This window comes from Microtus ochrogaster, chromosome 1, assembly GCF_000317375.1.
Source record: "Microtus ochrogaster isolate Prairie Vole_2 chromosome 1, MicOch1.0, whole genome shotgun sequence".
Taxonomy (NCBI): Eukaryota; Metazoa; Chordata; class Mammalia; order Rodentia; family Cricetidae; genus Microtus; species Microtus ochrogaster.
Genome location: NC_022009.1, coordinates 120,928,325 through 120,941,506, shown reverse-complemented (window position 1 = coordinate 120,941,506; position 13,182 = coordinate 120,928,325). Strand labels below are relative to the sequence as shown.

The window sequence follows — 13,182 nt, the reverse complement described above, 5'->3', positions numbered from 1 at the left end:
GGCCGCTTGTGCGTCTTCCTTGGAGAAATGTCAGCTCAGAGTCTTACTCTTTTTCTTAATCGGATTACTTGTCTCTTTACTATTGCATTGAGTTGCTTATGTCTTTGTGGATATTAATCCATCCCCGGAGATACGCTTGCAGGGGTAGGGAATCTGGCTCAGTGGTAGAGTGTGTGATTGTGGTCCCTGGAAAAGAATAAAGCCGTGGAGGAAAGAGACAGCTTTGCGAATCATGTCTTCCATGCTGCAGTCTTCTCTGATGGTGGGAAGAAGCTTTTGGCTTTAATGTGATCCTCTTTGTCTATTGTTGCCTTTACTGTCTGCGTTTTGGAAATCACATCCTGGCTTTTCCTGTCTGAGTCTGGAAGTCACTGCTAGGCCAGTGTCAAGGAGATCCTTCTCTACAGTCTCAGGTCTTACGTTTAAATCTTCAAGACACTTTGAACTGTACTATACTTTTTTGGTAAGTGTTTCAAATTCACTCAAAGTCAGCAAATAAATTCTCTTGGCTCAAGCAATTTTTAGGAATGACGTTGCTTTTTTTTTTAAACAGGAATATTTCCTATAATCCAATCCAGAAAATTCAAGTAAATCAATTTGATGATCTTTCCAAACTCAAGTCTCTGTAAGTATAGCCATATACAGTTTTGCTTCAATACTAATAGCACATATGCTCTTATGTCTTTTAATTATGTTTTATTTCCAGCTCCACAAAAAATATATGAATCGTTGATTAACTATAGACAGCTATTACTTCTATCTCAAGTGTTAATAAACTAAAAATTAAGCGATAATGAATCCCTACATCTCTGCCCCCAGAGATACTGAATTGTGCATTTATATCTCTCGTGTATGGGACATAGTCATGGCCCCGTTAGTTCTGAGTACTTGAGATTTTCTATGGGTGTATGTCCTAGTTTGTGTCTCTGTTTCTGTAATAAAACACTCACCAAAAAACAACATGAAAAGGGTTTATTTGTCTTATAGGTTACAGTCCATCATTGAGGAAAACCAGAGAGGAACTCAGGGCTTAAAGCAGAAACTATGGAGGAATGCTGCTTACTGGCTTGCTTCCCTAGCTCTCGCTGCAGACTTTGTTACACAACCCAGAGTCAACTTCCTAAGGATGGTACCGCCCACAGTGGGCTGGGCCCTCCCTATCAACCATTAATCAAGAAAATATGATATGCCCACAGATATGCCCACTGACCAAAATGATGGAGGCAGTTTCTCCAACTGAGGTTCCCTCTTCTTAAGCATGTCAAGTTAAAAAGCAAGATTAGCATCCCTATCCTAAAATAGAGTTTTCTAGACTGTGTGAATCATGCCTCCAACAACACAGAAAGGACAAAGTTCTATTAATGCTAAGAATGGTCTTTAGAAGAGAAGTCTTAGCTCATCTCATTTAACTATTCTACAGTAAAATAGCACTTCACTGGGAAAAAGTATGACTTAAAAGGTATTAGGAAAATTTATAGGTGTCCAGAATATAATGTGCATGCCCCTATTCTACAAATATTTATTGAGCAGCTGGCATGCATTAGGCAGTATATCATGAACTGGGAATATTTTTAAAATAGGCTGTGCATGTCTATAACCTGGGGAAGTCCAGGCAGGCTGAGTGTGAGCATTTCACTTAGAGTGATGCTAACCTAAAGCATTTGACTGCATTGTCCTTCACCTGTGGATAACCTATGTTCTCTTGACCACTACTTGGTATTTTTAGCAGCCTAGAGGGAATTGAGATCACAAATATCCAGCAGAGGATGTTTAGGCCTCTCGTGAATCTCTCTCACATGTAAGTAGACGTTTGCTTGTCGTTTACCGTCATTTTAATCTGTGTCCCCACATGTCTTGTGATAATACACCCATACTAAATGCAAATAAAATATAAATAATTTCTACTAATTTGCCTCTGTATGCTTAGTATTTAAGCCCCTCTTCCAAATTGTATGTTACAATGCTAACCCCAGAGTGATGGCATTATTAAAAGGCCAAGTCTTGAAAATGACTAGCCCCTGAGAGTAGAGCCTTCATGAACAGCATTAGTGTCTTTAAAACAGAACTGAAAATGAGGGGTGGTGGTGCACACCTCCAATCCCAGCACTTGGGAGGCAGAGACAGTTGGATCTCTGAGTTTGGAGTCAGTTTGGTCTATATGACAAGTTCTAACCTAATTAGGGCTTCATAATGAGACCTTGCCTCAAAATGAATTTGAGAAAGACTGAAGCTAATGCATCATTGTTCTGGGTTTGATGGATACCAAGCAAGCGGTAGGAGGAACAGAGAGAGGAAGGCATGCTGGGGAGAAAGCTCAGTTGGGGAGTCTGCCTGCTAGGAAAGAAGAGGGTATGAGTTCACAGCACCCATGTGAGCATCAAAGTGTCTGAGGTGGCCAGAAACAAAAGATCACAGGGGCTTGCTAGGTGACCAGTCTAGCTCTGATTTCAAAGAGAGGTTTTGTCTTAAGGGAATAATAAGGAGTGTTAACAGAGGGAGACTTCCCAACTTCCCCTTCTTAGAGTTCTATCATGAATGTTTACACAAAAGAGAAAATAAGAGAATTAAAAGTATCAAACTTTAGGAAAGGAAAAAAAGAAAGAAGGAAGGAAGGGGGGAGGAAAACGAGGAGAAAGAAGGAAGTGGGGAAGGAAGGGGAAGGAAGAGAGAGAAATGAAGGAGGGGAAGGGAGGGAGGGAGGGAGGATGGAAGGAAGGAAGAGAGGGAAAAAGGAAGGGGAGAAAAGGAAGGAAGGGAGGGAGGGAAGGAGGGAGGGAGGGAGGGAGGGAAGACTCTCTCCTGCGCCATCCACCCTGTGGAACACTGTAAGAATGTTTCAGGAAGCAGCAGGTCACCAGACACCTAACCTGCTGGGTTCTTGACCTTGAACTCCCCAGTGTGGAGAACTGGGAAGGAAATGTTCATTGTTGAAGTTCCCAAACTATGCGGTTTTTCAGCAGGCTAATTGATCTCAGACATCAGTTGTCAGTGATTTACTCTGAAAGTTTGGCATTGGGTGAATGAATTTGAGTTTCCCACACTCTGATAACGGTTGATGGGAAATTTCTCAAATATCAGGAAACACAAATGTGAGAGAGATCTGCTCAGTCTCCCAGGGCACCCTCATCTCTGATACCAGTTACGGGCGCTGATTTTACCCCAGTCAGTCATGTGTACACTTTATGTAAGTGCCGCCAGATGCAGAAGTAAGAATGTGTGTAGGTTATATAAATCAATTATAAATAGGGCTGAGGAAATGGCTCAGTGGGTAAAAGTTCCTGAGTTCAGATCCAAGCAGAAGAACAAGTGACTTGTGTCTCTGATCTCAGTGCCCCTCGGGGGAGCTGGGATGCAGACAGAAGAGCCCACCCCAAAGCCTGGGGGTTGGATAACCTAGACTATGAAGCGCAACAACAGACAAGAGAGATTCTACCTCAAGAACAAGGTGGGGGGTCAGGACCAGCACCCAAAGCCGTTCTCTCACCTACACACACACACACATGTACACACACACACCATGACACACATGAGATACACATGAGGTACATACACATATCTCACATACAACACACGTGTGTATGTATGCACATATGTATATATTAATTTGTAGCAATTATTTTCTACCTTTTAAGTATTATATATGATATACATGTATATGTAATATACATATATAATATATAAGCACATAATTTAAATATTAAAAATAAAGAGTTGCTACAAATTAATGAAGGCAGGAGAACTCTTCCCCAGGGAAAACTGTCCCTAATGTCGGAGTATGATCAGAGGAAGTGCAAGGATGAAATGGTAGCCTTTGTAAATTCCATTCAGTGTGTCTTGTTTTGCACTGATTATAACTTTTCTAAATATTTTGAGTGAAGCTCATAGCAAGTGCTCGAAGCTGATAGAAGTGCTAGATTGCTCTTCACACTGGCAATTTTCAATGACTTAGAAGTACCTTGTCAGCCACACTGCAATCTTCCTGGCACTGTAAGTCTAACGTAAGACATTGTTTATGTTCCCATGATTTCTCAGAAACAAGGCTTTTATAAGCTTCTTTGCTTGCCTACAACAAAACAGTCTGACCCAGAAAAACTGAGTTGATTGGAAGAAACTGGTGTAGCTTGTAAAACTGAGAAATAACTAAAAGGAGAAAGAGTTGAGCAGGTATTGTGGAAACAAGAGTTTCCACACACGGATGAAATTAGCCACTCACACGGCAGCACTGGGCTCAGGATTCCTTCTAGGGTATTTACCTACCCTGGACTAGGGGAGGGTCTCCACTGTGCATCCACAGAGGGTCCTGGAACTAGAGAATGACTTCCCTCAGAAGAAGTCAAGACACTGTTGCTAAAAGTTGAGTCTATGCTAAGCCGCTAAACTAGCAAACAAGTATCTGCTGAAGTTCTTTCCATGAAAGCAGTTCACTCTAAGACACTTAAGAAGAAACATCACATCCTCCCTTATACTCTGCTCCACCCCATCACAGCTCACAGAGAAATCAAACAAGCAAATGGACACACCAGCAACCGACCTTGCCTTCTGCAAGCCACAAAATAACCATCTGCCTTGTACCATTTACTACTGCAACTTTTTATACTGCAGAGATAATTTCTAAGGTTTTTGCTACCCCTCTTTGCCTATGAGGCAGACTGGCACAGTCTGAATTCTAATATCTACAATTACTAGAATAAATGTTTCTCCATCTCCTATTATGGTGGTGCTACCACTGATCTATGGAATTCATTTATTTCTGATGTCTAAAGGATGCCCAAGAAGTGGTGTTTGTGTTGCTGCTGACACACAGTGATTCTTGTTTATCCAGATGCTGTCTTTATCAAAGTGGGTATCCATAGAAGAAAACATTTTATTCTTCATTGTGTTTCAGAATCTAGTGCGAGTGTTAGGTGTGTTTAGCAGTTATTGATAATAAGTTGATGTAATGTTATGTTATAACTTCTATGACAAAAAGCTATGGAAGCAGCAAGGAGAAAGCTTTTGATTTTTTACCCAAGAGCCTAGCAGTAAGATCAGCTGTGGCAAAGTTATGGCTATAAAAACTCCTGTGTTTATAAGGACCAAATTCTGAAAACGGTCACTGAAAGTGTCTTTGGATAAACTGCTTCTCATGTTCACAAGCTAACCAATTATGCATACGCTAAGACATGTCTAACATGTATTCATTACACCCACTTTCAGTTCTTATCCACATATTCTTTTACTGTAAAGCCAAGTGACTAAGAATTAAATTTTGAACTTCAGAATCATGAGGAATCAGTAAGGAATGTTTTCTATTCCACAAAATCGTATATGAACACATTTTCGACTGAGAAAATGTTGAAAACAAGCATCAGTGATGTTTAACTTAATGTTAAACATACGCTCTAATGTTGTCTTCTCTCTATACGTCAGCTATTTTAAGAGATTTCAGTACTGTGGCTATGCCCCACACGTACGCAGCTGTAAGCCCAACACGGATGGAATTTCGTCTCTGGAGAACCTCTTGGCAAACATCATTCAGAGAGTATTTGTCTGGGTTGTGTCTGCAGTTACCTGCTTTGGAAACATTTTTGTCATTTGTATGCGACCCTACATCAGGTCTGAGAACAAGCTGCATGCCTTGTCCATCATTTCTCTCTGCTGTGAGTATCTCCCGGTTAAAGAGGAGCTCGGTTTGAAACGTGCAAAACTGTTGCTACTAGAAAATAAACTCTGTGGAACGGAAGAGATGGCTCAGTGGTGATGAGCACACACAGCTCCTTCAGAAGACCCAAACTGGGTTCCCAGCCCCCGTACATGGTGGCTTGTAACTTCAGCTCCAGGGACTTCAACATCTCCGGTCTCCAGGGGTGAATACAAGCATGTGCACATACCCACATGCAAACACAGATGTACCCATGCATAATAAAAATAAAATCTTGTAAAAGAAAGGGGCCAAAGAGGCCGGAGAGATTAAGAGAGTAAAATGTGTCTCCTCTTAATACAGAAGAAACTGGATCGTTAAAAAAAAATGTTTCGTGTAAAGATAAGCATACTTTGTGTTTCTCTGAATCTGTAAACTTTGGACTCTCGTAGGTGCTGACTGCCTAATGGGAGTATATTTATTCGTGATCGGAGCCTTTGACCTCAAGTTTCGGGGCGAATATAACCAACACGCCCAGCCGTGGATGGAGAGCGCTCATTGTCAGCTTATGGGGTCTTTGGCCATTCTATCCACGGAAGTATCCGTTCTGCTTTTAACATTCCTAACGTTGGAAAAATACATCTGCATCGTGTATCCTTTTCGGTGTCTCAGGCCTCGGAAATGCAGAACAATCATGGTTCTGACTTTCATTTGGATTGTTGGGTTCATAGTGGCTTTTGCTCCACTCAGCAATAAGGAATTTTTCAGAAACTACTACGGCACGAACGGAGTGTGCTTTCCACTTCACTCAGAGGACTCGGGAAGTACCGGAGCCCAGATCTATTCCGTGGTGATTTTTCTTGGTAAGAATCCCAGCACTCGGGAGGCAGAGGCAGGCGGATCTCTGGGAGTTCGAGGCCAGCCTGGTCTACAAGAGCTAGTTCCAGGACAGGCTCCAAAGCTACAGAGAAACCCTGTCTCGGAAAAAAAAAAAAAAAAAAAAAAAAAAAAAAAAAAAAAAAAAAAAAAAAAAAAAAAAAAAAAAAAAAAACCCTGCATTGCCAGCCTTTGTGTGTTTCAGCTCTAGCTAGAGTCATTCACAGCGGGGGACTCATTTATTTACGCCTTCTATTATTACAAAGTTCTGTCCTTCCAACCTGCGGCTGGAGGGGTGAGTGCAACAGAATCAGAATACCAAGGGAGAATTCTTTTCCCCCAAATGAAACTTTTATCAGTTAAGTTCCAATCTGATGTATTCAATAAAGAACATTAAGCGATTACATTTCACATATTTACCCCAACAATATAAACATAATGATATTTGCTATTTTTCAAATTCCTATGTACAGGCATGCATAACTTTGGCTGCAGCATATATGTGAAACTGTTCTAAACCAAAAAATGAAAATATTCTCAAAGTAGAGCACAAGGTTTTTAAAATATGAGAAAGTATCATTAATATTAAAGAGTAAATTTTCCGTGATATTTGTCAAATTTATCTAATATGCTAAATTAAAATTAAACATACCATCCTTCATTACTTCAACAATATTTGAGTCAAAAGGATTCATGACTTCTGTGTACGAAGTGATTCTGAGAAGCAAACAAAAAAAAAAGAAAAAAGACTTATTAAAAGTTAAGCATGGGCTGGAGAGATAGCTGAGCAGTTAAGAGCACTACCTGCTCTTCCAAAGGTCCTGAGTTCAATTCCCAGCACATCCTTGCCAGCATGACTTGTCATGTGTTTTATGGATCTTGGTTATTGCAACTGGTGTCAGATGAAATTTCAAATGAGTTTTGATTCGCTTTTCCCTGATGACTAAGGCTGGTTAATGTTCCTTTAAATGTTCCTGAGCCATTTGTGTCTCCTCTTTTAGAACTGTCTTTTTAAGTCTGTACCCCACTTTTCATTGGTTTATTTTACTGAAATCCAGTTCTTTTTTCTTTTTACATCTTTATACATGTTAAATATTGAATGTGTCACTAATTAAAATCTTTTCCCATTCTGCGGCCTACTGCTTTTTCTGAATGATGGTGCCCTTTGCCATACAGAAGCTTGTCAGTTTCATGAGGTCACATTTATTAATTGTTGTTAGAAGTGCCCTTTGAAACAATCTTTTTCTATGATAAAACTATTTCCCACTTTCTCTTCTATCAGATTGAGGATATTCAGCCATATGTTGAGGTCTTTGATCCACTTTAACTTGAGTTCTGTTCAGGATGATAAATATGGATCTATTTGAATTCTTCTGCATGCAGCTTGCTTCTTAGGTCTATTTGCTTGGAATAACTTTTCCATCCTTTACACTGAGCCAATATCTGTCCTTGATGTTGAGGTGTGTTTCTTAGATGCAGCAGAATGGTGGATCTTGTTTTTTAGTCTGTTAGCCTGCATCTTTTTATTGGGAGAATTGAGACCATTGATGTTGAAAGCTATTGGTGAGCAGTGTTTGTTCATTCCTGCTATTTAGATGTTATGGTGTGAGATTTTTCCACTCTTTTGATTTGCTGGTCTGGGATCATTTATTGCTTATGTTTTCTTAGGAGTGGTTACTCTTCAGGTTGAAGTTTTCGTTCTAGTGCCTTCTCTAGGGATGGATTTGTAGATAAATAAATTTGCTTTTATTGTGGAGTGTTTTTCATCTGTTGTGATTGAAAGTTTTGCTGGGTATAGTAATCTGGGGGAGGCATCTGTGGTCATCTGTTAGAGTTTATTAAACATCCATCTATGCCTGTCTGGCTTTTGGGGTCTCCACTATTTGTTTATGCTTTCACAGACGTTACTGGTAAACTTATTTATGCCCGCTTTGGGGTCCTTGAGCATATTCATAGTGGCTATTCTGAAATCCTTATTTTGAGCTGAAGCTATATAGCTTTTTCAGGTCCTACTGGAGTAGGGTTCCTGGGTTCTGGTGGAGACATATTGTCTTGGCTACTAACTATTGTGGGTTTTTTTGCACTGGCATCTAGGCATCTGGGTTTGTGTTGACAGAAGTTTCTGTCCTGCCTTGTTCTGCAGTTGTAAAGTTATAAAGAAATACATTAATTATAAAATGGTTGGTATATTAGCTCAGGCTTCTTATTAACTAATTCTTACATCTTAAATTAGCACATTATTCTTGTCTGTGTTAGCCATGTGGCTTGGTACCCTTATCAGCAAGACATTCTCATCTTGCATCTTCTGCAAGATGATGGGTGATGACTCTGGGTGATAACTGCAGACTAAACCTTTTTCTCTTCCCAGAATTCTCCTGTTCTTGTCGCCACACCTCTACTTCCTGCCTGGTCACCCTGCCTATACTTCCTGCCTGACTACTAGCCAATCAGTGTTTTATTAAAATAATACAAATGACAGGATACAAGACCATTGTTCCACAGCAGGTTTGGGATTAGTATGATTTAGGTGCTGACGTCAGGTCTTGTCTTTGATAGGTTGAATGTTCTTGCTTCTGTTATCTTCTCTGGATCTCTGGCTTGCCTGGGAGGGAGTGCTTTTGAGTCCTGTCAGGTGTGGCTACTGGGAGTTCCAGATTGAATGTATTTCTAGATATTGGGAGCTAACATAAAGGAATGGGGGTGGGCGGTAGGAGAGGAGGGACCACCAGAGTCTACAAGAGGGAGGAGAGCTGGGTCTGCTGCAAGGTTTGAGGGAGTCTCCAGAGAGTGCAATCAGAGAGGAAGGACAGGCGCTTGTAGATGGTCTGCCACAGAGCTGCGGCGAGACTGGGGAATTGGAACTGAAGGACAGGAAGGAGAGTGAGAGAATCAGTGCCTACCTAAGTCTCAGCATGTTCACAGGTGGAGTGTGTCTCTAGGTGTCGGTGGCTGACACAGAGAGATGGGGTATGGGAGGAAGGCTGGGTCCAGAGGGTCTGCAGAGTCCCTGGGGAACACAGGCAGACCTGGAAGCAGTCTGTGACAGCAATGGGGATGAGACTGTAGAAGTGGAAATGGAGGTCAGGAAGGAGACCTGGTACACATTTGTAATCTGCAGCAGGACTGTGAGCTGGTGTCTAGCCTAGGCTACCTAGTCAAGCTAAAGGCTAGCCTGAACTCCACAGTAAGGCCCTGTCACCAAGTAATGAAGTGGGTAAATAATTAAGTACCACTTTATGGGCTCCGCGGTCTTTAATAGTGAAGTCTAAGGCCTGCTTTGTCTGTTCTTCATAGGAGAACGCTAACACGCGCTACTGCTGTTCTCGTTGTCTGCACAGGTATCAATCTGGTAGCGTTCATCATCATCGTGTTCTCCTACGGCAGCATGTTTTACAGCATCCACCAGAGCACCATCACAGCGACCGAGATCCAGAAGCAGGTGAAGCGGGAGGTGGTCCTCGCCAAGCGCTTCTTCCTCATCGTCTTTACTGACGCGCTCTGCTGGATCCCCATCTTCATCCTGAAGTTTCTTTCACTGCTTCAGGTGGAAATCCCAGGTACAAGCTTTTGCCGGAAAGGATAAATCCGTGCAAGGCTAACAACCAACACGCTTAATACTAACTCACTTCAAGAATTCCCAGTCAGGGTCTGGATGGCTCAGCAGTTGAGAGCACTGACTGCTCCTCCAGAGGACCCAGGTTCAACTCCCAGCACCCACATGGCAGCTCAAGCCTGTCTGTAACTCCAGTTCCAAGGGATCCAGCACCCTCACACAGACATGCAGGCAAAACACTGATGCACATAAAATAAAAATAAAGTTGTTTTTTTTTTTAAATTACCAGTCAGAGTAATGGGGACTCTGGTTCCACCATCAAGGAAATGTTTACTGATGGGGACTGTTCGGTCCTTTCCAGAAACGCTAAGTGCCACAAAAACAAAGTACCATGACCAAACAAAGTGGTTTGCAGGGCTGGAACTGGTTGCCTGCTTAAGATAACCATGAAGGGGCTGGAGAGATGGCTCAGTGGTTAAGAGCATTGCCTGCTCTTCCAAAGGTCCTGAGTTCAATTCCCAGCAACCACATGGTGGCTCACAACCATCTGTAATGAGGTCTGGTGCCCTCTTCTGGCCTGCAGACATACACACAGACAGAATATTGTGTACATAATAAATAAATAAATATTTTTAAAAAAAGATAACCATGAAGAAAAACAAGCTAAAGGAGTTACCATATCATGAATTCATTTTTTAAAATATTTATTTATTATGTATACAATATTCTGTCTGTGTGCATGCCTGCAGGCCAGAAGAGGGCACCAGATCTCATTACAGATGGTTGTGAGCCACCATGTGGTTGCTGGGAATTGAACTCAGGACCTTTGGAAGAGCAGGCAATGCTCTTAACCTCTGAGCCATCTCTCCAGCCCCATGAATTTATTTTTTAAGAACATAATGAAAAAAAAAAGGATGCTCCTCCCTACCTCCTATGCTAGGGAACACCACACTGGGACATGACATAATAGAGAACAAGACAGGGTTTTTAAATAATATACATTGCATGTGTCACAGTGGCTGCTATGTTCAGAGAGGGAAAATATGGATATGAATATGAATATGTTGGCGAGAAGAAAAGTGACACTTTGTGCACTGACTGCGAAATCGGAACACAGTGTAGCTACAGAGGAAGGTGTGCTGGCAACTGCCAAATTTCAGATATAGGGTTGCCAGACAACGGAGCCATTCCACTTCTCGATAAATGTCCAAGGGAATTGAAAGCCAACACTAAAATAGATATCTGCACACCTATGTTCACGGCAGCGCTCGTCACAACAGCCAAGAGAGAGCAGCAGCAGAGTGTCTACAGATACATGGATGTATCCAAAATGCACACAGATCATTCATTACTCAAGTGTATAAAGGAAGGAACTTTTATTTTTTTTTACATTTATGTATTTTGCATGTGTATGCATATGTGCATACACACTTGTGCTATGACACACACGTGGAAGTCAGGGGACAGTCTGCTGGAGTCAATTCTTCCCTTTCACCATGAGTATCCTGAGCACCAGACTCAGGCTGTCAGGCTTGTTAGCACGAATCTTGACTCGCTGAGCCTCCTTGCCATCCCTGAGAAGGAGATTCTGGCACATGCTGTGTGATACATGAATCTTGACGGTGTTGAATAGGTAACCTTGACACAAAAGGAGCAAGAGTTTTATGATTCATCTTACACAAGACTCTTGGAATAGAGTTCACTGTGAGGTCCTGTCTCAAAAAATAATGTGGGGAACAATGGGAATAGACCTGACATTGACCTCTGGTCTCCACATGCATGAACACACATGTGTACATATACCTGCATGTCTCTCTTTCTCTTTCTCTCTCTCTCTGACATAAAGGAATGGGGGTGGGCGGTAAGAGAGGTGGGACCACCAGAGTCTACAAGAGGGAGGAGAGCTGGGTCTGTTGCAAGGTTTGAGGGAGTCTCCAGAGAGTGCAATCAGAGAGGAAGGACAGGCGCTTGTAGGTGGTCTGCCACAGAGCTGCGGCGAGACTGGGGAATTGGAATTGAAGGACAGGAAGGAGAGTGAGAGAATCAGTGCCTACCTAAGTCTCAGCATGTTCACAGGTGGAGTGTGTCTCTAGGTGTCGGTGGCTGACACAGAGAGATGGGGTATGGGAGGAAGGCTGGGTCCAGAGGGTCTGCAGAGTCCCTGGGGAACACAGGCAGACCTGGAAGCAGTCTGTGACAGCAATGGGGATGAGACTGTAGAAGTGGAAATGGAGGTCAGGAAGGAGACCTGGTACACATTTGTAATCTGCAGCAGGACTGTGAGCTGGTGTCTAGCCTAGGCTACCTAGTCAAGCTAAAGGCTAGCCTGAACTCCACAGTAAGGCCCTGTCACCAAGTAATGAAGTGGGTAAATAATTAAGTACCACTTTATGGGCTCCGCGGTCTTTAATAGTGAAGTCTAAGGCCTGCTTTGTCTGTTCTTCATAGGAGAACGCTAACACGCGCTACTGCTGTTCTCGTTGTCTGCACAGGTATCAATCTGGTAGCGTTCATCATCATCGTGTTCTCCTACGGCAGCATGTTTTACAGCATCCACCAGAGCACCATCACAGCGACCGAGATCCAGAAGCAGGTGAAGCGGGAGGTGGTCCTCGCCAAGCGCTTCTTCCTCATCGTCTTTACTGACGCGCTCTGCTGGATCCCCATCTTCATCCTGAAGTTTCTTTCACTGCTTCAGGTGGAAATCCCAGGTACAAGCTTTTGCCGGAAAGGATAAATCCGTGCAAGGCTAACAACCAACACGCTTAATACTAACTCACTTCAAGAATTCCCAGTCAGGGTCTGGATGGCTCAGCAGTTGAGAGCACTGACTGCTCCTCCAGAGGACCCAGGTTCAACTCCCAGCACCCACATGGCAGCTCAAGCCTGTCTGTAACTCCAGTTCCAAGGGATCCAGCACCCTCACACAGACATGCAGGCAAAACACTGATGCACATAAAATAAAAATAAAGTTGTTTTTTTTTTTAAATTACCAGTCAGAGTAATGGGGACTCTGGTTCCACCATCAAGGAAATGTTTACTGATGGGGACTGTTCGGTCCTTTCCAGAAACGCTAAGTGCCACAAAAACAAAATACCATGACCAAACAAAGTGGTTTGCAGGGCTGGAACTG

General features: G+C 42.5%; 1 protein-coding gene across 1 annotated transcript in view; it reads left to right on the top strand.

Annotated features, from left to right (window-relative positions):
* Rxfp1 (relaxin family peptide receptor 1) overlaps positions 1-13,182 on the top strand; it is an 85,430-nt gene that overhangs the window by 67,710 nt on the left and 4,538 nt on the right. Inside the window, exons 13-17 of the mRNA XM_005344126.3 lie at positions 554-625; positions 1,727-1,798; positions 5,410-5,639; positions 6,073-6,483; positions 9,835-10,053. Coding sequence (XP_005344183.1) covers positions 554-625; positions 1,727-1,798; positions 5,410-5,639; positions 6,073-6,483; positions 9,835-10,053 — 1,004 coding nt within the window. The remainder of the gene's footprint in view (positions 1-553; positions 626-1,726; positions 1,799-5,409; positions 5,640-6,072; positions 6,484-9,834; positions 10,054-13,182) is intronic.